Source organism: Odocoileus virginianus, unplaced genomic scaffold (genome assembly GCF_023699985.2).
Source record: "Odocoileus virginianus isolate 20LAN1187 ecotype Illinois unplaced genomic scaffold, Ovbor_1.2 Unplaced_Contig_38, whole genome shotgun sequence".
In the NCBI taxonomy this organism is placed as follows: Eukaryota; Metazoa; Chordata; class Mammalia; order Artiodactyla; family Cervidae; genus Odocoileus; species Odocoileus virginianus.
Window position 1 is genome coordinate 146,074 of NW_027224355.1, and position 21,344 is coordinate 167,417.

Here is a 21,344-nt window from a genome sequence, read left to right on the forward strand (position 1 = left end):
TAAGAGTTCTGGAAATGGGCCATTTGGTCTCTTTACTTCTTAACAGAGTGTACACCATAGAAACTCAAACTTTCTTGACCATGCGGGTTCATCAATCTAAGCATCCCCTCAGGCACATCCCCTCAGGAGAGCTCACAATGGAGCTCTCCCTGACACACACAGCCCCATAACACTTAATGTTACTGCTTCATTTCTACCTCATTTTGATAGTTTTAGATCTCTTTGTACTGTCAGGAAGAATTTTACTTTTCATCGTTCTATCTCACTTTTTCTTTCCCCTCTCACTCCCTAATCTGTGGCAGTGTAGGTAACCAGACAGGCAAACTTACAGGAATAATGTGTCAGATAAGGTTTTACAGATATATGGTCATTGGGCATTGAGTAAGGGCCTAGGGCTCATCCTGTGAGTGTTCATTGGATTTCTGACAGTGATTTCAAGAGTTCAGAGACCCTTTTTACTTAATTCTGGACTTGGGACCATAGGAGTGATAATAAGACGGGAGTTTGTTCTTTGGATGGGTGGATATCACTGTCCTTTATATTTAGGTAGAAACGTCGTACCCAGAACAGTTTCTGTTCATGGTTTTAGGCCCCACTCTACTTGTGTGATCTACCACCATTCCTCACTTAAACTTTGGATAAAAAGTAAGACAGAAAAGGCAAATTGCTGACTGTCACAAGTTACAGATCATCATACAGCATAGCTTCCTGAGATGTGTCTGTGTCCTGCCCATTCCTTCCTTGGCCTCTAACTTAGCACACTCCTTACCCACAAGCTAAGTGTCTCACCATCTTCGCAAGGCCACCAGGTCACTCTCCCTTCTCAGACACCATTAATTGCATCATCTTTTCAGTTCCTTAAGATGGAAGCCTACTGTCATCAATGGCTCTTCCCTTAGTTGTCTTTTTTAAACCAGGCAATTTCAAGCTTCTGGTGCATGCAGTTTATTCCATGTCCAAGATACATTTCATCTGCTCCTCATTCAAATCTGTTAAAATTCTAACTCATGGCTCTACTTTCCAAATATCTTCTTTCCAAACATCCCTCTCACCTCCCTCTACTCAAATCTATCCCAAATAACAGAGCTTTACTCTTTCATCACTGGGCTCTCAATCTCTACTTCCTGAACACCATCATTGGTAAACTCTCGAAATATTTCTTGTTTTCATGTGAATGCTATAATTTCACCTTAAGTCCTTTTTATAGTACTTCTTACCACCCACCTCCTCCTGTTCAGTCTTTACATTAGCACTTTCCAGTTTTATATATTCCATTTAGTTTTGCCAATGGAATTAAAGAAACATTCTCTTCTCGTGTCTGTCTACTCCAAAGTCCCTTCCCTGATCACACCTTAGTATCTTCAGCTACCTCTTGGGAAATTTTCTTTTCTAATTGCCTAGGAAGTCACTTTTCCCATTTAATTTACTCAACTGTTTTCCCTTTTCTGTATTTCCCCAAACCTCCAGAGAAATATAATTATCAGATTTTCTGCTGTGGTTATCACCCACATGCCTCCAGCCCTCCTCCGTCCTCAGATTGTAATTGTCAAAAATAACAAGACTGCACTTCTGACATCTATATGGTGCTATACATAGATTTAAACAAATCCCATTCCTCAAACTGTGTAAATGAACTCCCTTCTGCCTTCAATTCATTCAGCAAGACATCCCTCTGGAAATCTGGGCCTCCCTTAGGAATGGTGCTGGACTCCTGACTCCTGGCAGGCCTCTGGAAGGAAAGGAACCATTCCTCCCCAGGATGGAGACCTCGGGGTCAGGAGTTGGAGAGGGTTCACCTGCTCCATAGGGCCACCAACAGACCAACACTTTGCCAGCCTTGGATAAAACCCTCTCGCCCTTCTAGGCCCATGAGCTCTGACTAAACTTCCTCCCCTGATCTTTATCTCTCTGGCCTGTGGCCAACTCACTCACCACATCTGCTCTTCACGTGCTTGATCTCCTCATCTCCAATATTCTCTTTCATTCACTTCAACCACTGACATTCTGGATTCCACCTTGGACCCACTTATCTCCTAGGACTACATCCCTTGCAACTTCTCAACCATCCTACTTCCTGGGTCTTCAACCCAGTAAGCCTGCTCCCTGACAAATATATATACACACACATGGGCTTCCCAGGTGGCACAGTGGTAAAGAATCTGCCTGCCAATGCAGGAGATGCAAGAGACTCAGGTTCAATCCCTGGGTCAGGAAGATCCCCTGGAGTAGGAAATGGCAACCCACTCCAGTATTCTTGCCTGGAAAATTCCATGGACAGAGGAGCCTGGCAGGCTACAGTCCATGGGGTCGCAAAGAGTCAGACACAACTGAGCGACTGAACACACACACACATATACACACACATGTATATATGTAAACATATATATATGAGTCACTTTCCTGTACACCTGAAATGAAAACAATATTATAAACCAACTGTATTTCAATAATATTAAAAAACAACAAAAGAATATTGCAGCCAAAAAAGGAATTAAGGGTCATGGAGGTTATGTGGCTTTATTCAAGCTCTCACAGTCCCCAAAGAGTAAAACTGATTTCCCATCATAATAATCAGAATATATTTTCTTTCAGGCCATTTGAAATACCTATGCTGTGGCCAATTATCCGACATGCTATCTTGTGGGGAAGACATTCTGACCAAAAAGAAAGACGAAGGGGATACCACTCGAAAGGTAGACGTTACCTCAGGATCAATTTTCTGCATCTAATCATCCCATAAGCAAATATTTAGGTTGCAACCGCTGGCTCAGAAACAAATCTGGTCAGAGATGCGCAGAAACTCCACACCAGCCAAGCTGCTTTGTGCCCTCTGTGCAGGCTTCCTCAAACACTCAAACGGAAAGGAGTCGCAGCACTGCAGGAGCAGCTGAGTCCAGCAATGGTGAATCAGGGTGGAGAAGAGAGCAGTCTGGAACTTTCTATGGGGGACCCCTTTCATACACAATTAGCTCGCACTGGAGCAGAAGACTGCTGTGGCCTGCTCACCTCTGAACAAAGTAACAATAAAATAAAAAACTGCTCCCCTCTCCATCCTGTGTTGTCTACACATTTACAAAGTAATAAAGAATATAAATACCATCAGGCCCAAATCCTAATGGATCTACAGATAATAATAATATTAAACAGACACTCAAATCTTTAATTCTTTTTGTGAGGAAGAAAACAACAAAACTTTCAACTTCTTGAATAAAAACTGTCCTATTACATCTGTATTTGTACATATCCCTAATAAAACTAATACTGTTATCTGCTGTAGTCCTGCCTTCCCCCAACAAAAATGTAAATAAATATTTAGCAAAACAATAATTTACCTTATAGAAGATCAAAAAAAGGTCATCTAGCTTTCCATGCAAATCACCTGGAAATGAAATGAAAAATTCAGTATTCAGGAGGAAACAAGAAAATGCCCTTTGTACAAAAGAATTTAAAACCTGAAATACTGCTGATACATGCCAAGCATTAGGACATTGGGTTCTTACCCTATGATGATATTAATTCAACAGACAGTTTGCTTCCATAGCACCTTGTGGAAACTTCATCCCTTTTCTTATAGGGGGCAGCATCCAATGTTGCGATTTCCTATTCATTCCTGCCATTTATGCTGTGCTTTCAGGACTTCCCTGGTGGCTCAGACGGTAAAGCATCTGCCTGCAATGTGGGAGACCCAGGTTCGATCCCTGGGTCAGGAAGATCCTCTGGAGAAGGAAATGGCAACCCACTCCAGTACTCTTGCCTGGAAAATCCCATGGATGGAGGAGCCTGGTAGGCTACAGTCCATGGGGTCGCAAAGAGTCGGACACGACTGAGCAACTTCACTTCACTTAGCTCACTCTATGCCAAGTGCCAGACTAAGGATTTACATGAGCTATCTCGCTCAATCCTAAAACCACTAGCCATGTATGGATGTGAGAATTGGACTATAAAGAAAGCTGAGTGCCAAAGAATTGATGCTTTTGAACTGTGGTGTTGGAAAAGACTCTTGAGAGTCCCTTGGACTGCAAGGAGATCCAACCAGTCAATCCTAAAGGAAATCAGCCCTGAATATTCATTGGAAGGACTGATGCTGAAGCTGAAACTCCAATACTTTGGCCACCTGATGCGAAGAACCAACTCATTGGAAAAGACCCTGATGCTGGAAAAGATTGAAGGCGGGAGGAGAAGGGGATGACAGAGGATGAGATGGTTGGATGGCATCACCGACTTGATGGACATGAGTTTGAGTAAGCTCTGGGAGATGGTGAAGGACAGGAAAGCCTGGCGTGCTGCAGTCCATGGGGTTGCAAAGAGTCAGACACAACTGAGCGACTGAACTGAACACCACTCTATGAGATGGGTACTGTTTTCACCATATTCATTTTACGTATGAGGCTCAGAGTAGTTAAGCAACTTACAAAGCTAACAAACTACCAAGTAGCAGAGCTGGAATTCAAACTCAACTTTATCTCACTTCAAAACTATACTGTACTCTACTGCTTACACTAGGAGAATCTCTAAGAGAACAGCAATATTACTTATTTATCATTAAACCCCTAAATGCCTCCTATAGTACCTGCTGCATAGTAGGCATTCAATAATTAAGTTCAATTGCTAAATGCACAGCTTTTTAAAGCCCTGTTTTCAAGAATATGCAGTAGAATCTGAAACTTAAAAATTGTGAGTAGATATCTGACATTCTCTTAATGAGACTATTAGCAAAAATAAAAATGAAAGCATTGCTTTATAAAACTCAAGAAATCATGTAAATATGTGAAGCCATTAATTCAAAAACAAGAATAAATATGTGAATATTCAAGAGCCCTATCTGGATAACTATTTCTAGGTAAATATTTGTCTTTCATAAGCTCTGTCATAAATGTTTATTCCTTATATCCAACTTTATTACCAAATGTAATTTAATTTAGGAATACTTTGCCCCAGATAATTTTAAAATGCTACAAACAAAATTAACCAAACATATACAAGAGATGAGTCCAATTATTACGGGAGTAACAAAATTAAAATACAACATCAACAGCACTTATTTATAAAATGACTACAATATTAATATTAAGCAAGGAGATCAAACCAGTCAATCTTAAAGGAAATCAATCCTGAATATTCATTGGAAGGACTGATGCTAAAGCTGAAGCTCCAATATTTTGGCCACCTGATGCAAAGAGCTGACTCATTGGAAAAGACCCTGATGCTGGGAAAGATTGAAGGTGGGAGGAGAAGGGGACAACAGAGGATGAGATGGTTGGATGGCATCACTGACTTAATGGACATGAGTTTGAGTAAGCTCCGGGAGTTGGTGATGGACAGGGAGGCCTGGCATGCTGCAGTCCATGGGGTCGCAGAGTTGGACATGACTGAGCAACTGAACTGAACTCATTTACATATTGTCCAGGGCTGCTTTTGAGCTACTAGGGAAGAGCCGAGTAGTTGGACACAGAGACCATGTGGTTTACAAAGCCAGAATGTTTATCATCCTGTTCCTTAAAGAAAAGCTTGTCAAGCCCTCATCTAGAACAATATCCCTCATGCTTAAAGTCACCTGCGTTAAAGATCTTGGCTAAAACGTACTCATATGGCCAAAAATAAGCACTTCATATGGGCTACTACAGAAGAAAGTTCGGGAGAGCTGCTTTTGACACCTTGATACTGTTTCTTTCTGGGTAACCTAGAAAAGGACCCACCACTTTGAGCTTCAGTCTTCTCATCAGCAAAGTGAGGGTAATACAAACTTCTCCACCCACCTCAGGGGGACATGGGGAGATGATGGATGCCAAGGTGCTCCACAGACCATGAAGAGCTACAGGAACGTCCAGAGGGTTGCTGCTGTTGTTCTTAATGTTCAGTACTATGTGCTCTTGCCACTGGATCCTACAGAGACCCTGGAACTTTTCCATGGTCAGCAGGGCAAGGATAGCACTGGTCACTGGGAGATTTACCAGTCAGCAAAAGCCATTTCTGGAACTTTCAGCAATATGGAAATCAAGAGATTCATTGGCTTCATTGTAACTTTAAGAGCTTTCAAAATTGTGTCAAATAGGAAAATGTAGTTTGGAAAAAATGGGACTTTTAAACTGTTTCCAATTTCATATTAGGAGCTTCGAATAGGAGAGCAGCCTTAAAACGGGATTGCAGAGATGAGTGGTTCTTCGTTCAAGGCAGATCCCAAGGATCCCCAGTATCCCAGGACTCTGGGAGATAGTGAAGGACAGGGAAGCCTGACGTGCTGCAGTCCATGAGGTCACAAAGAGTCAGACACAACTTAGCTGCAGTCCATGGGGTCACAAAGAGTCGGACACAACTTAGCGACTGAACAACAACAAGAATATTAAGAGCATATTAATACTACTGCATACTTAAATCCCACTCCAAATCTAAGGAAATAAAAATGGAAGGACTTTACTTGTTAGTTAAATATATATTTTTTAAATTATTTTGTTTTCCTAATTCTCTTCAGGATGACTTGTCTTTCAAAGATTTGGGTAGTCAGAGTGTTGTAGCTAGCAAGCTAATAAATGAATTGGTTTCAGCATATTAAGAGTTGAGGTTATAAAGATATAACTAACTTCTAGTTGAACAGCAAAAGATAACACTCAATGTATCATGTAAAAGCCACAAAAAGATATTTTCACTACATATAAAAATATAACTACATACATGGTTAACTTTTATAATATAAATGTAGACTAAAACACGTATATTTCATGCACATTGAGAATCATGCAACATGTTTAGATGTGCGTGTAAAAAACTGCATCTGGAAATTAAAATAATGGTAAAGGTTCATCATAATTTCTCGCCCTTTCCTAATATTGTCTTAAACAGAGGATGGTTTTGAAAATATGGCCCCAATTTTAAATGATGGCCAAATTTTTCTAGGTTCAATGGGGCTATTAAAGAGAGTTTAAGGGAAATTCCTATGCTATGGGAATGTATGGGCCTGGCTTTTCCTTCTACCAATGGTGCTATGTGGAAAAAGTCTGGAAATATTAATAAATGCCCAAGATGTATCTTTTAAAAAATGAAACTGTCCCATAATCCATTCCCTAATCTCTGTCTTGTGATAGAAAATGAAACACCAGTCAGAGCGGTGCATAATGGGACTGGGATAGCAGATGTGGGATTGCCTCTAACCTGGGATGCAAAAGATCTGATTTTTAATTCTGACTTTGCCACTAACCAGCTGAGTGAGCTGGGGTGGAGAGAAGGGGACAAGTTATTACATAGAAATGCATGGAAGGAAATACCATTTCTGGGCCTCAATTTTATCCATAAGAACAAGGGATAGACCAGCTGACCTCTGTAAGAACCATTCAGTCCATACACTGTGTGATTCCAGAACTTACATGCCCTCTAATTAATTCATGTCTTCTTCCAAATCCTTTCATGCAAAGACAAGTCTCCAATGGCAACTGGAGGTGTACTAGAAACATACAGGAGCAGATCACAGTCTCTGTTTGGCTTATTATATTACACTCTGAGAGCAAATTTTGCCCTGGCTCCACAGGCTTCATTGGTTGGCCTGGCTTCCTGAGCCTCATAACTCCAAATTCTTTATCTCCATGGAAAGTAAGAGCCAATGAGGTCTTGAATAAAAGGTCCCCACTGCTGAGAAACATCATCTGGTAGGCAAAGATGTGGTAGCCTGATTAGGTTGAAACTGAACCATTAAGGACTCTTCAAAAGCCTGAGTCCGGGCATGACATGGAGCGCATACTGTTACATCAAGTCTCTGTCACCACTATCAGATGCTAGAAATGGAAATGGTTTAATTAGATTGTCAAATCCATTCTACCTGCCAGAGTAAAAGAAACATGGGCTAAAAATTGATTTGGAAAATAACAATCACTGTGTTGTAACCTAAAGGCTTAATTAGAAGTTAAGAGAATTGCTGTTCCTTCCACACACTCCATTCTCAGGCAGTTGCAAGCATGCTGAGCACCAACTGTGTTGAATTTCAATGTGTACTGCTTCCTAAAGCAATATCCTGCCAGGCTGGCCTATATGATAACAAAATCTCAGCTCTTGTTATTTAGAAGAACAAGGAACAGATTCCTGGGACATTCCCCCTCTTCTAAAAGCTGCAGAGACCAGCTGAAAAATCTCAAACAGCAGCCGAGGGAAGAGAAGAGGTTAATCTCCACCCTGCCGTGGGCTTTTCTCTTCCCAGCAGAAGTGGCATGCAGAGGCCCATCTAGAAAAAGCAACATGGAACAAAGATAATAAGAGCTAGATGGAGAGCAAAGAATGCTTATTCCACCCATGGGTAGTTTTCTGTATTAAAACGCTGCCTGCCTTTATAAAAAGCTAAGAGTTCTTTAATTTCTCACATAATTAATTCCTGCCAGCTGGTATGCAAAACAAAGACAAGATGGGGAACAGTATTATCATGATAGATAACTCTATATTAACACTTTTCCCTTAATACAGTCCAATTTACACAGTTTTCAAGTTAGGCCAATGATGTAGAACCAAGAGGCTCCTAAATATTAATTTGGCAACTCGGCTCTGAAACTTACCACAGATTGTTATTTCTTTGGATGGAGATGTCCTTGTATGAGTGAAATTCGGCATTTGCTGCAGGACTCTCTTGGTTTCAAACAGCACCTCTAAGACGTAATAAGCATGAAGTATCTGTGAGGGTGAAGAGGAAATAGATATAATGAACTAGGAAGAAAGGCATGAGTGCATAGAAAGCAATGTATTATCCTGGCACAGTATCTGGCACATAATAAGTCCTCACTAGAGATTTGTAAGTTGAATGAACAAATGGTTCCTAGCATGTCTATAGTCTCATGTTCTTAACTGACATCACCCATTCACAAAACATTTCTGATAAATCTTGGTCCTTAGAACCCAAGAGAAGTAACAGGGAAAAAAGGAGACTCCCCTGGCCTAAGAAATGTGTAGGCAAAAACATAAATAAAAAAGAAAAGAAAAGGATGGAAAAGAGAGGAGGAGAAAGAAAGAGAGGGAGAGAAAGATTGTTCTAAAGGAGCTTCTTTGCATTTCTGTGCGACCTCCTGCCCCAGGGCTGGGAGCTAGGTGGGGGTGCTGGGTTAGGAGATCTCACAAGGCAACCAGACAAGCCTCAAGGGACTCCTGAGCCAGGTGTCCCTGCTGTGGCTCAAGAACTTGGTACACAGATGTGAGGGTACAGGCCAGCAAGCACATTTATATACAAGTCTGAGTATAAAACATACTGCAACGTCAAGTAAACAATTCCAATTATCTCCTGTAATGACTATTCATTCCTTGGTCCCCTCCAGTTACAGTGTTAATGACAGCATTGTTTTAGACAGATTTACTGGGTTTTCTCCTCCAGGCTTTTTGTTTTTTTGTTTTATCATTCTCTTTTTTAATTATAAAATATTCCAAATACATAATCCAAAAAATGATGTAGCTGATACAAACTTAACAGATGCTAACATCAGAAATGTTTGTACCTGTATTGTCCAATGCAGTAGAAACTGGTCATATGGGGCTACTGACCATTTGAAATGGGGCTAGTCAAAACTGAGACATAACATAAGCACAAAATACACACTGGATTTTAAAGATTTAGTATGAAAAAAAAGTAAAATGTCTCATTAAAAACTTTTAATATGATTACATATTAAAATGATAATTTTACATGTTTGAATAAATAAAACACATTATTAAAATTAATTTCACTTTTTTCTTTTCACTTTTATAATATTGACTGCTGGTGGTTTAGTTGCTAAGTCGTGTCTGACTCTTGCAACCCCATGGACTGTAGCCCGCCAGGCTCCTCTGTCCATGGGATTCTCCAGGCAAGAATACTGGAGTGGGTTGCCATTTCCTTCTCCAGGGGATCTTCCTGACCCAGGAATTGAACCTGGGTCTCCTGCATTGCAGGCAGATTCTTTACCTACTGAGCTATGAGGGAAGCCTAATATTGACTACTAGAAGATTTATTGATTCCTGGGTTGGAAAGATCCCCTGGAGGAGGGCATGGCAACCTACTCCAGTATTCTTGCCTGGAGAATCCCATGGACAGAGGAGTCTGGCAGGCTACAGTCCACAGGGTCACAAAGAGCTGGACACAACTTAGGGACTAAATAACAACAACAATGCTTTCAGTATCAGATTTGGGGCAGATGGAACCCTTTGGAACAATCCTATCTCATGGTGTCCTGAAGTTTCCATTTCCAATTAAAATAATGAAATTATTTTCTAATCAAAAATACTAAGTTTGGAGAATTTTCATGATTAAGTAATTTAAAACAACAACAACAACAACAGGAAGCAGGATTTGAAGCAACATGAGAATTAGGAAGAAAGAAAAGGGCCCCTGGATGTTGATTAGTAGGGAGTAAGCCCTATTTCCTGTCTCCCCAAACCTAATGGATTGATAAGGATTTCCCCCACAAAATCATTTTAAACCTATTCAATGCATTTTAAATCTATTCAACTTGACAGGGTGAGTCAAATCTTGAATGTAACCTTTTCTTTAGCCACATTTTAAAGGAACAGGCAAAACACTTTGATAAAATGGTTTATTAATATATGAACTGGCACCCTTTTCCCTTTCTTCTTGGCTCTACTTGGTCTTGGTCTCTGGTATTGCCACGCAGACCGGGTCAAGTAGAGCCAAGAAGAAAGCTCTTTCCCAATAATTTTTGGAGGTCTTGTGAGATTGAACAAGACCAATAAAAAAAAAAAAAAATATGAATTGGCTTTTATTTAATTTACTGATTCCCAAAACTGGCTTCAGTGTTACCTTAGCTTGCCACTGTAGACTTTTTGGACCATTTGTAGCATTAATCAGAGTAAGTGCTGCCTGAAAAGGCAGTTGTTGTTTTTAAGTTAAATTAACAAATATTCATTGAGGATATATTGCAACAACAGAAAATTCCTATTATGAAAATAGTTTTTCTGGGTCCTTTTCAATTGTCTAAAATCACGTTGGTTATGTTAGTCCCCACAGAGTCAGTGTACTTCTCTTTCAATAGCATTATAATTGTGTTTACAATTGCAATATTAAGTACTACTCAAAAGAGTTAACTCATGTTGGTTTATATGCTTATAAATATATTCAGATTAAATGACAACTCAAATAAAATATTCACATTCTTTTAAAAGCATTTAGAGAGGAAAATAGTACTTTTAAAGAATTTTCTTTTTTAAAAAGTAACTAGGGAAATCCCTGGTTGCCCAGTGGTTAGGACTCCATGCTTTCACTGCTGAGGGTGTGGGTTCAAGCTCGTTAGGGAACTAAGATCTCACAAGCTGTGCAGCTTGGCCAAAAAAAAAAGCAACTAGTTTTTAAACGGAAAAAGAAAAGTTCTTTGTAAAGTTGAAATACAAATTTAAACAGCAAAAAGAAGCATAACAATGGAAAGTAATTCTCCTCCTTTGCCAGACATCAGTCCCATTTCCCTATCCCAAGAAACAGCCACTGTTTTGAGTATCTTTCCAAAAAATATTCTATGTACTTGCAAGCCTATAAAAATCAATATAACTACATATGAATATGCAAACATATGTATAAGCACATAATTCCTTAAATAACATGTGGTATATTCACACAAAGGATTATTATTCAACCAAAAATAGGAATGAGGTACTGATACACGCTACAGTATGAATGAACCTTGAAAACAAGAACCAAGAAGAAGCCACCAGGCACAAAAGGCTACATATAATATGATTTCGTTTATATAAATGTCCAGATTAGGCAAATCTGTAGAGACAGAAAGTAAACTGGTAGTTGACAGGGGCTAGGGAGAAGGGAGAATGGGAAGTGACTGCTTAATGGGCACTAGGCTTTGTTTTGAGGATGATAAAAATGTTCTGGAATTAGACAATGGTGATGGTTGTACAACACTGGGAATATACTAAAAACCAATGAATCATACACTTCATTTAAATTGGTTTAAAAAATCGATTTCATGTTATGTGACTTTTATCTTAATTTTAAAAATTAAGATTATATATATATATATATATAAAATGCTTATTAACTTTAACAAATGGGAACACACTGTACACTATGTTGAATCTTTTGTCTTCCCTTAACAACACAATCTTTTCATTTTTATAAACTCAAAACTGTTTATCTTTTCAGAGCTCCTTGGATTTTTGTCTTATCTTTTATATCCTTGAGCATATTAAGCATACTTAAAGTCTGATCTGATGATGCCATTATCTAAAAACTCTATAGGTTTGTTTGCACTGTTTGTGGTTTGCCTAAGTTTTCTTTTGTGAATGTTGCATCTTCCTATGCCTGGTTAACACTTGTATTAAGTTCTGGATATTGTATATGAAAACTTGAAGAAATAACTTGAAGCCTATTTTCTTACAGAGAGGATTTATATTTTCTTTTGGCAGGTGGCTAGGAGCATTAGCTGTCCAGGATGATCTCAATTTTAGGAATTAGGTGATTGAAAATTTTGCTTCAGACCCTACAGAGCCAGTATTTTTATTCACTCTTACTCCTAGGGTATGCCCTTAAGGTCAAAGTGATGGTTTCGGGGTGATGTCAGAAAATAATGGAGCAGGTAGTTCCAAGATCCCATCCCCCTGCAGAAACACTGAAAAATCAAGCCAAAAAAATAGATCGAACAAACCAGTCAGATCCAACTTCATCAGAGCTCTGGAAAATAGTCAAAGCTCACAGCAACCAAGGAAATGCTGAATCAAGAAAGAGGCAACTTAAATATGGCTCAGTGGATCACCTGGTGGCTCAGACGGTAAAGAATCTGCCTGCAATGCAGGAGTCCCAGGTTCAACCCCTGGGTCAGGAAGATCCTCTGGAGAAGGGAATGGCTACCCACTCCAGTATTCTTGCCTGGAGAATTCCATGGACAGAGGTACAGTCCATGGGGTTGCAAAGAGACACAACTGAGCAACTAACACACTAAGCAGAAAGTAAAGGCTATGATAGATTTGTAAACAGTCAGGCTAAGTGGTAAAGGAGTGTACCAACACAGAGCCAGTCTGCAGAGATTAGATTTTTCTTCCTTCCCTTCTTTCTTTTCCCCTTTCCTCCTTCCTTCCTTCCTCTGGCCTTTATCTCTCTCTCTCTTTCTTAATGGCTCTTGGTGTTCAAGGAAATCCTCATCAAAACACTAAGTGAACACAGGCTAAAAGAAAAGAAATTTCAGGGGATTTCCCTGGTGGTCCAGTGGTTAAGACTCCACACTTCCACTGCAGGGACACAGGTTCAATCCCTGGTCAGGGAACTAAGATCCTACAATGCTGCATGGTATGGCCAAAAAAATAAAAATTTTAATAAAAGTAATAATAAATAAAACTTAAAAAGAAAAGAAACTTCAGATACCTTTCACACAACTATACCTAAGAGACATCTACAGAATACTCCACCCAACAACAGCAGACTACACATCTTTACAAGGGCACATGGGAACATTCTCCAGGAAACACCAGATGTTAGGCCACAAAATAAGCCTCAGTACATTCTAAAAAACTGAAATCACACAAAGTATCTTCTCTGACCACAATGGAATGAAACTAGAAATCAGTAACAGAAGGAAAACTGGAAAATTCACAAATATGTGGAAATTAAACAACGTACTTTTAAACAACTGATGGGTCAAAGAAGAAATCACAAGGGAAATGAGAAAATACTTTGAGATCAACAAAAATGAAAACATAACATACCAAAACTTATGGGATACAGTGAAAACAATGCTTAGCAAGAAATGTATGGCTGTAAATGCCTACAAAAACAAAGAAAAATGTCAAATGAAAGCCTAACAATGCTTAAGGAGCTAGAAAAAGAAGAGCAAATTAAACTGAAAGCCAGCAGAAGAACTAGAGTGCAGATAATTAAATAGAGAACCAAAAAATAAGAGACAATCAACAAAACCAAAAGTTGCTTCTTTGAAAAGAGCTACAAAGTTGAGAAAATTTTACCTAGACTGGCCAAGAAAAAACAGAGAAAAAGCAAATAACTATAATCAGAAATGAAAATGGGGACGTTACCACTGACCTAAAAGAAATAAAAAGAATTAGAAGAGAATATTATGAACAATTGCATACTAACAAATTAGATAACTTAAAAAGATGAAAGGGACAAATTCCTTGGAAACACACAAATTATCAAGACTTACTCAAGAAGAAATATAACACCTGAACACATCTAGAACAAGCAGAGATTGAATCAGTAATCACAAAGTGCAAGACCCAAGAGCTTCACTGGTCAACTCTACAAAACATTTAAAGAAGTAACACCAATCCTTCTCAAACTCTTCTAAAATACAGAAGAGTAGGAAGCAATTCCTGACTCACTCCATGAGGTCAGTATTATCTTGATATCAAAACCAGATAAAGACACCACAGGAAAAGAAAATACAAACTAATATCCCTTATGAATAAAATGTAAAAACCCTCAACAAAACACTAGCAAACCAAATCCAACAGAATTTTTAAAGAACTACATACGATGACCAAGTGGGGTTTATTCCAGGAATATAAGGGTGGTTCAACATAAGAAAACTAATCAGTGTAATACACAGCATTACTAGAATGAAGGGGAGAAAAACACAATCATCTCCACTGATGCAGAAAAAGCATTTGACAAATTCCAACACCTTTTCAAGATAAAGCCACTCAGAAGACTAGGAATAGAAGGAAACTTCCTCAACTTGATAAGCAGCATTTATTAAAACAAACAAACAAACATACAGAATATTAGCCAGCCATTAAAATAAAGGAGTACTGAAACATACCTTGCCATGAATGAATCTTAAAAACATTATGCTAAGGGAAAGCAGCCACATACAAAAGGAAACAATATATAATTCCATCTGTATGAAACATTCAGAATAGAAAAACCCATAGAGACAGAAAGAACAGTGACTGCCTGGAGTAGAGGAGGAGGGAATGGTAATGGGTGTGGCACTTTTTTGGGAGGCGAAGAAAATGTTCTGGAATTGGATATTAGTGATTGTTGCACAATCTTGTGAGTGTACTAAAAAGCACTGAATCCTACACTTTAAAATGGTGAATTTTATAATATGTGAATTACAACTCAGAAAAAGAACAAGGAAATACTGAGAGCCTATAGCCAGAAAGGAGGTTTTCGTGCACCTTAAGAAACTTCTATTTAATGGGTTAAACAAAGCAGAGGGTAGTGCTCACTTAAGGTGAAGTTTTTTCCCCAAGGGAATGCATTTCTGCTGTAGTGTTTTCATCCATTCAATAGATAGCTATTGAACACATGTTTTGTACAAGAATTAGGACAGTATGTGTACTTCCACTTGCCTGTTGTTGCTTGAAGGCCTCAATAAGTAAATCAATGTCAGTAAACGTGAGAGGAAATTGCAGCCGAGGACCACAGTAGGAGTCTGGGACTTCTAGCAACCCCAAATAGTCTTGTCTATCCTTGTCCTGGATGCTGCTACCAAAAAGGCGAGTTACTAATCCTGGAAATGGAAAGACAGAAAAGGGGGGAAAAAAAATCAACATTCCCATACTTAAAATACAATTGATACCTTCTTGAATATCTAGCCCATGTAAAGCACTGTGTTAAATGTTACAAATACCAAGATATCCCACATCTAACCATGAGGGATCTTGTTCTGAGATCAGTAGTATATTCACATGAATCATCATTATTCCTTCCTGGGTGGACATTTTACCAAAGCAGTGAGTTCATCAGTGGGGAGGAGAGGGCGGCACACAGAGAAAACGGATCAGTCAAGGTATTCTGATGCTCCAAAGGTCTTTCCAAGTAGCTCAGTGGTAAAGAATCTGTCTTCCAATGCAGAGGACTCAGGTTCTATCCCTGGTCTGGGTACATCCCCTGGAGAAGGAAATGGCAAGCAACCCACTCCAATATTCCTGCCTACGAAACCTCATGGACAGAGGAGTCTGCCGGGCTGAAGACAATGGATCACAAAGAGTTGGACACGAGTGAGTGAGTGAGCACAGCACAGCTCTAGTTCTACCTTTATTGTGTGTGTGTGCACGCTAATATCTTAGAGTTTTACAAATAAGGCTGAAGATGCACTGTATTTTATTCAAACATTTGTAACTCTTCAGGATCCACAGAAAATTAAATGGTAACATTCAACATCTTCCTGTTAAATGCTTCAAATTTTACTTAGCTGTAACTGATTTGTTTCTCTCATCACATAAAAACCAATTTTCTGACATGATTTTTCTTTCTTCTTGGTAACAAAGGAGATAAAGTTAGATGACCAACCACAGGCAGAAATTCCCAAAGGGGCTCTCTCTGGCAGAGAAATTTCTGTGTAACAGATTACCTGCACTGTTCATTTCAGTAGGTGCTGAAACCCAGGATCTCTTTCTTGCTAGACTGCCTATGAAACAAGAAGAGAAATCTGGCCAATTCAGGTGGAGAAAGATGAAAAGGGATACGGTAGACTGATTGCGAAAGTATCCCCCATTCTCCACCCCAACCTCTAGTCATGCTCTTTTTAATATAACTCCGCAGCCACCCGCACTCAGAGCCTCTTTCTCCAGCCCTTGAAGCTGGGTTGGGCTTGGGACTTGAGCTGCACTGAAGAATGTGGTGGAAATGCTATGTATCAGGTCTAAGCCAAAGCCTCAGGGCGCCTAGTATGCTTCCGTGAAAGCATGCCACTCCCACACATCCTGGCTAGTCTACCGAACGCTCCAAGATCATGCAGCACAGAGCTGAGTCATCCTAGCCAAGAACACCTAGATCAGTCACCAGCCAGCAGCAGACCTGTAAACACATGAGTGAACTCCAGCTAAGACCTGAAAAACTCTCAAATCAAGTCTGCCAAGATCTGTAGAATGCTCAACTATTCTGTAGACCTGTGAACAGAAAGAAATGTTTATTACAGGCTACTGAGTTATTGTGGTTGTTTAATACAGAGTATTATTAAGGTAACAAGATAAGTGACACGGAAGATGATAACATACTCTTCAATTCATTAACAATGAATTGCTACTAAGCTCATTAATCAGAAGCTCTCTATAGGCTTGGGAGGTATGATATCAGCAGATATAGATAGAAAACACCACTTTTCGTGATTCAGTTAGAATGAGAGATTGCAATAAAAAACTAAATGAAATTTCCTTCTACGGTCATTATATTTGGTAATTTTAAAATGCTTTCTAAATTATTGTGTACCCCAATATTTTTTGGTGGCAGTTGATGATGCTTTATAAGAAATTAAATTTAGGAGTAACAATGTCTGTCTTCAGTGAGATACAGCAGAGGCTATTTTTCTCATTTGGATACAGTTTGAAATTTGAAAAAATTTGAAAAAATTAAACGATTTCACTTTATGTTTGAAAACTAGAAATGCAGAGCATCTTCATAAATTTTATCTCAGGTTCATTTTGTAGGCAGAAAAGCCAAAATATTCTAGCTATCTTAATGATCATTTCTACTTGGTAGTCTTTCTTAGAATTGCATTTTACTCAAAAAAAAAAGACAAAAACAAACCTTTTCCTCTTCTTAATTCTACATACTGAAAAACTAAGCTCCTCTTGGGAAAACACAATAAACAAACAAAACCAAAAACAACCCCATAGTTTCACTATATCTATCATTTTAAAACTAACTAGCTGAGTAATCCCAACTGGTGAGGTATAAACAAGAAGTGACTTTCTTTTCCCAATCACTGCCTTCACCAGTGTTCTGTCAAATTTCCCTTTCTCATATAAACATATAAATCAGCTAAGTGACACATCATGTCAATGCCATCAGTTCTGGTTATTAAAACTCAGACATATTATTTAAGGCCATAATAAAAATATTGTTTTTCTTCTTTAAAAGAAATCCAATTTGGCCCTTCCTTTCATGCATCTGATGATCCTCATTTCTTTTAAGTTCAGTGATAAATATATGAAAAAGCACCATTTCCCTAAACCAATTCTTAATTCAAACTGCTCAAATTAAAATATCAGTAAACATCAAGTCATAATCCTTCTGCTGTTTTTTATCCACATAAAAAAGAATAACATAGATTCTCTTCCCAATATGGGTAGCTAATGTGGGTCAATACTTGAAAACAATCAAAAGCTTTAACACTTCTAATTTAAGTGCTATCCTTCTGGGCTATAACTATTGTAACCAGTAATAATAATCTAATGAATGCTAGCAGCATAAGAATATTTGTGAAACGTATAATTAGAATTAATCCTTACCTATTTTGTTTACAAATCTATCAATGTGAATCTACAGTAATTAAATACAATAAAATCCTGAATTACAACAGAATGATGTCTTTATAAGTTGTTCTAAAGAAAATACCTCACAAATACCCCCTACACACAATCTTTTCTTTTACCCAGTACAGGCTCAAAATCTGGACAGGAAAAAACCTAAAGCCCATAATTTAAAAAAAAAAAAAAAAACCCACACAATTTCTGCCTCTATCACCCACATGCCACTTTGAAAACAAGCTCCAGACATTGCTGGAAAAAGAAGATCACCAACTGAACCATGTTTATAGCTACTTCATTTCTGAATTATGAATCTGGATTAAAACCTTGAATGTCCATACAATAAGTTAAATAGATGTTACAATGACATTTTAAAAAATTCAATACCTGTTCTTGATTTTTTAAAAAACTCAGACAACTAGGAATGAAAGGCTACCTACTTAATATATATTTTTTAAATGCCTACTTTCACTGTTTCATTTTAACACTGTTCTGCTATCTCCAGCAAATACAATAAACCATGAAGCAAAAATAAGAGCAGTGACTATTGGAAAGCAAGATACAAAAATAAAGCTACTTGTGACTATGTGATTCAATATCTAAACTCAAAGAAATCAACTGAAAAACTTCCAGAATTGATAGGAGAATGAAAATAATACAGAGGTTAATCTCACTGGTTTGAACCATAGCTCCACTACTTATAAGATGAGTAACTTTGTGAGACTACCTTTCTAAGACTTAGTATTATAAAGACAGATGATAATAATATTAATTCCACTGGTCTGTCATGAAAATTAAATGAAATGATATATCTGAAGCACTTGAAGACATGGCACATGATATTTACTAAATATCAGTAATAATAAAAATTATTGAATGTTACTGTAAATAGTAACAGTACAAAATAAACAGAAACCAAAATCTTTATTAAATACTACTAATAATCATTAGGGTGAGATAGTGGGGAAAATATCTTATTCATGACAGCAACAAAAAATGTAAAATACCTGGCTTGATAGGACATTTTGATTGATCTGGGAAGCAGAAAGAGAAGTCAAAATAACACTTCCACTCACTCCATCCCACTCCCCACTTCCACCAGCCTCCATTTAAACCACTGCTATTAATATGTATAGGCTTTCTGCCTATGGGAGGAGACTGATGTGAAAAAGCAGCCTGGGGAATGGATGTGTAGAGTCTCCCCATCAAGTCCTATGGATTAGTTTTGAGCAAGCAATAGGACATGCAGATCACCTCTCACCGCTGGAACACTTAGAATATCTCAGGGTACTCAGTGGCTCAAAGTTAAATCTAGCCATTAATCTGGCCCTCGTATCTGGAAATATTAAAGTGACCTTGTGGTCCCTAAATATATCCTGCTTAGGGGTTGCAGCACTTCCGCCAAACAGGCCTAGGTACGTTTGGGACAGCCCCACAAAAAAGGGCCAACAGAAAGCAACCTACAGTAATGTACAGTATGGTGACTCTAGTCAGCAATATTCTACTGCATATTAAAAAGTGCTAAGAGAGTGTATTTTAAAAGTTCTCACCACACACACACAAAATTGTAACTGTCTTTGATGCATGTATCATTAAATAACTAACACTGTGGTAATCATTTTGCAATATATGCATATATTAAATCATCATACTTTACACCTTAAACGTATGTAAGATTATGTGTTAATTATATTTTAATAAAGCTGGAAAAAAATTTTAAGTGAAATTAATATATAGCAATAACCTGTAAATTTCCTTTTCTGATACATATAATAACTAAATCAGTATAATTCTAGGACTATATAACAGAGAGATGTATAAGATAACAGACAATCCAGAAATATATCCTATTACACATTTTTAAATTAATATATTGAACATTATAAAAGAGGCACTTCAAATCACAATGAAAAGATACATTATGAAATAAATGTGGGAAAAATTAGGCAAACTACTTGGACATTTTCTTTGCAGTTGTGCATCAAAATTTCCTTTTTAGTTTAATTGTCAAAAATTCAAAATTTATGAAATGTGAACATTTTATTCATTTTTTAAATGGTAACATTTTAAAATTCAAATCATAAAAAACTAGGAAAAAAGGCATAGTCGTTCACATTTTAAATATTTTAGGGCCTTCTAAGTTAAAATCGGGAGTCACAAAGAAAGATATTTAGACTTGAAAGATATTTTAAATAATTAATGGATGAAAATTTCCTAAACCTAACAAAAATATCAACCTCGATATAACAGAAGCTCAATAAATCCCACTCAGGATAAATAAAAATGAAACCTCATCAAGGCATTTTATGGTTAAAACTATTTTTCAATGATATCACTTTGGTTATTTTGTTTCTTCCCCAACTCCTTCAGGTGAGATTATTTATTTGTAATACAATTAAGTTCACTTGTCACAGTGTGTATTCTATTTGGGAATCACATTCTCTCTTTCTCCCTATTTTTAATTATTTTTTTAGGGATGTGAAATATTACTATGGTTCTAAGAATCAGAGCTACAAAAAAGGTATTCTCAGAGAAGTGTCACTCTTCTCTCATCCCTCCTGCTGCTGCTGCTGCTAAGTCACTTCAGTCGTGTCCGACTCTGTGCGACCCCTTTAGATGGCAGCCCACCAGGCTCCGCCGTCCCTGGGATTCTCCAGGCAAGAACACTGGAGTGGGCTGCCATTTCCTTCTCCAATGCATGAAAGTGAAAAGTGAAAGTGAAGTCGCTCAGTCGTGTCCGACTCTTTGCGACCCCATGGACTGCAGCCCAGCAGGCTTCTCTGCCCATGGGATTTTCCAGGCAAGAGTACTGGAGTGGGTTGCCACTGCCTTCTCCGCTCATCCCTCCTACCTAATCCCTATTCTACCTGTTCTTTCTGCCCTGTTCCCACTCACCCCTCCATTCCCTCATTCCCTGTAGGTAAATATTGCCTTTCATTTCTGATTTATCCTGTAGGTTTCTTCTGTATTTTTGCACAGATGAGCATATACACGCACACTCATATCAGGCAAAGGTTTCTTAAGCAGGATACAGAAAGCATTAACCATAAAAGAAAAAAACTGTTCTACATTAAAATCAAGAATGTCTACTCATCAGAAGACACCACTTAAATATTAAAGACTAAGGGGATGGATAAAGCCAAAGATGAGGATCAATATTTGCAATAAATTTATCTAAC

At 38.1% G+C, this 21,344-nt stretch overlaps 1 protein-coding gene across 5 annotated transcripts in view; it reads right to left on the minus strand.

Moving 5' to 3' along the window:
* The window catches only part of PPEF1 (protein phosphatase with EF-hand domain 1), a 140,443-nt gene that overhangs the window by 48,555 nt on the left and 70,544 nt on the right, over positions 1-21,344 (minus strand). For all 5 annotated transcript variants that reach the window (XM_070464633.1, XM_020891255.2, XM_070464634.1 and 2 more), the window contains 3 exons: positions 15,265-15,425; positions 8,532-8,646; positions 3,333-3,379 (listed from right to left, as the gene is read on the minus strand). In XM_070464633.1, coding sequence (XP_070320734.1) covers positions 3,333-3,379; positions 8,532-8,646; positions 15,265-15,425 — 323 coding nt within the window. The remainder of the gene's footprint in view (positions 1-3,332; positions 3,380-8,531; positions 8,647-15,264; positions 15,426-21,344) is intronic.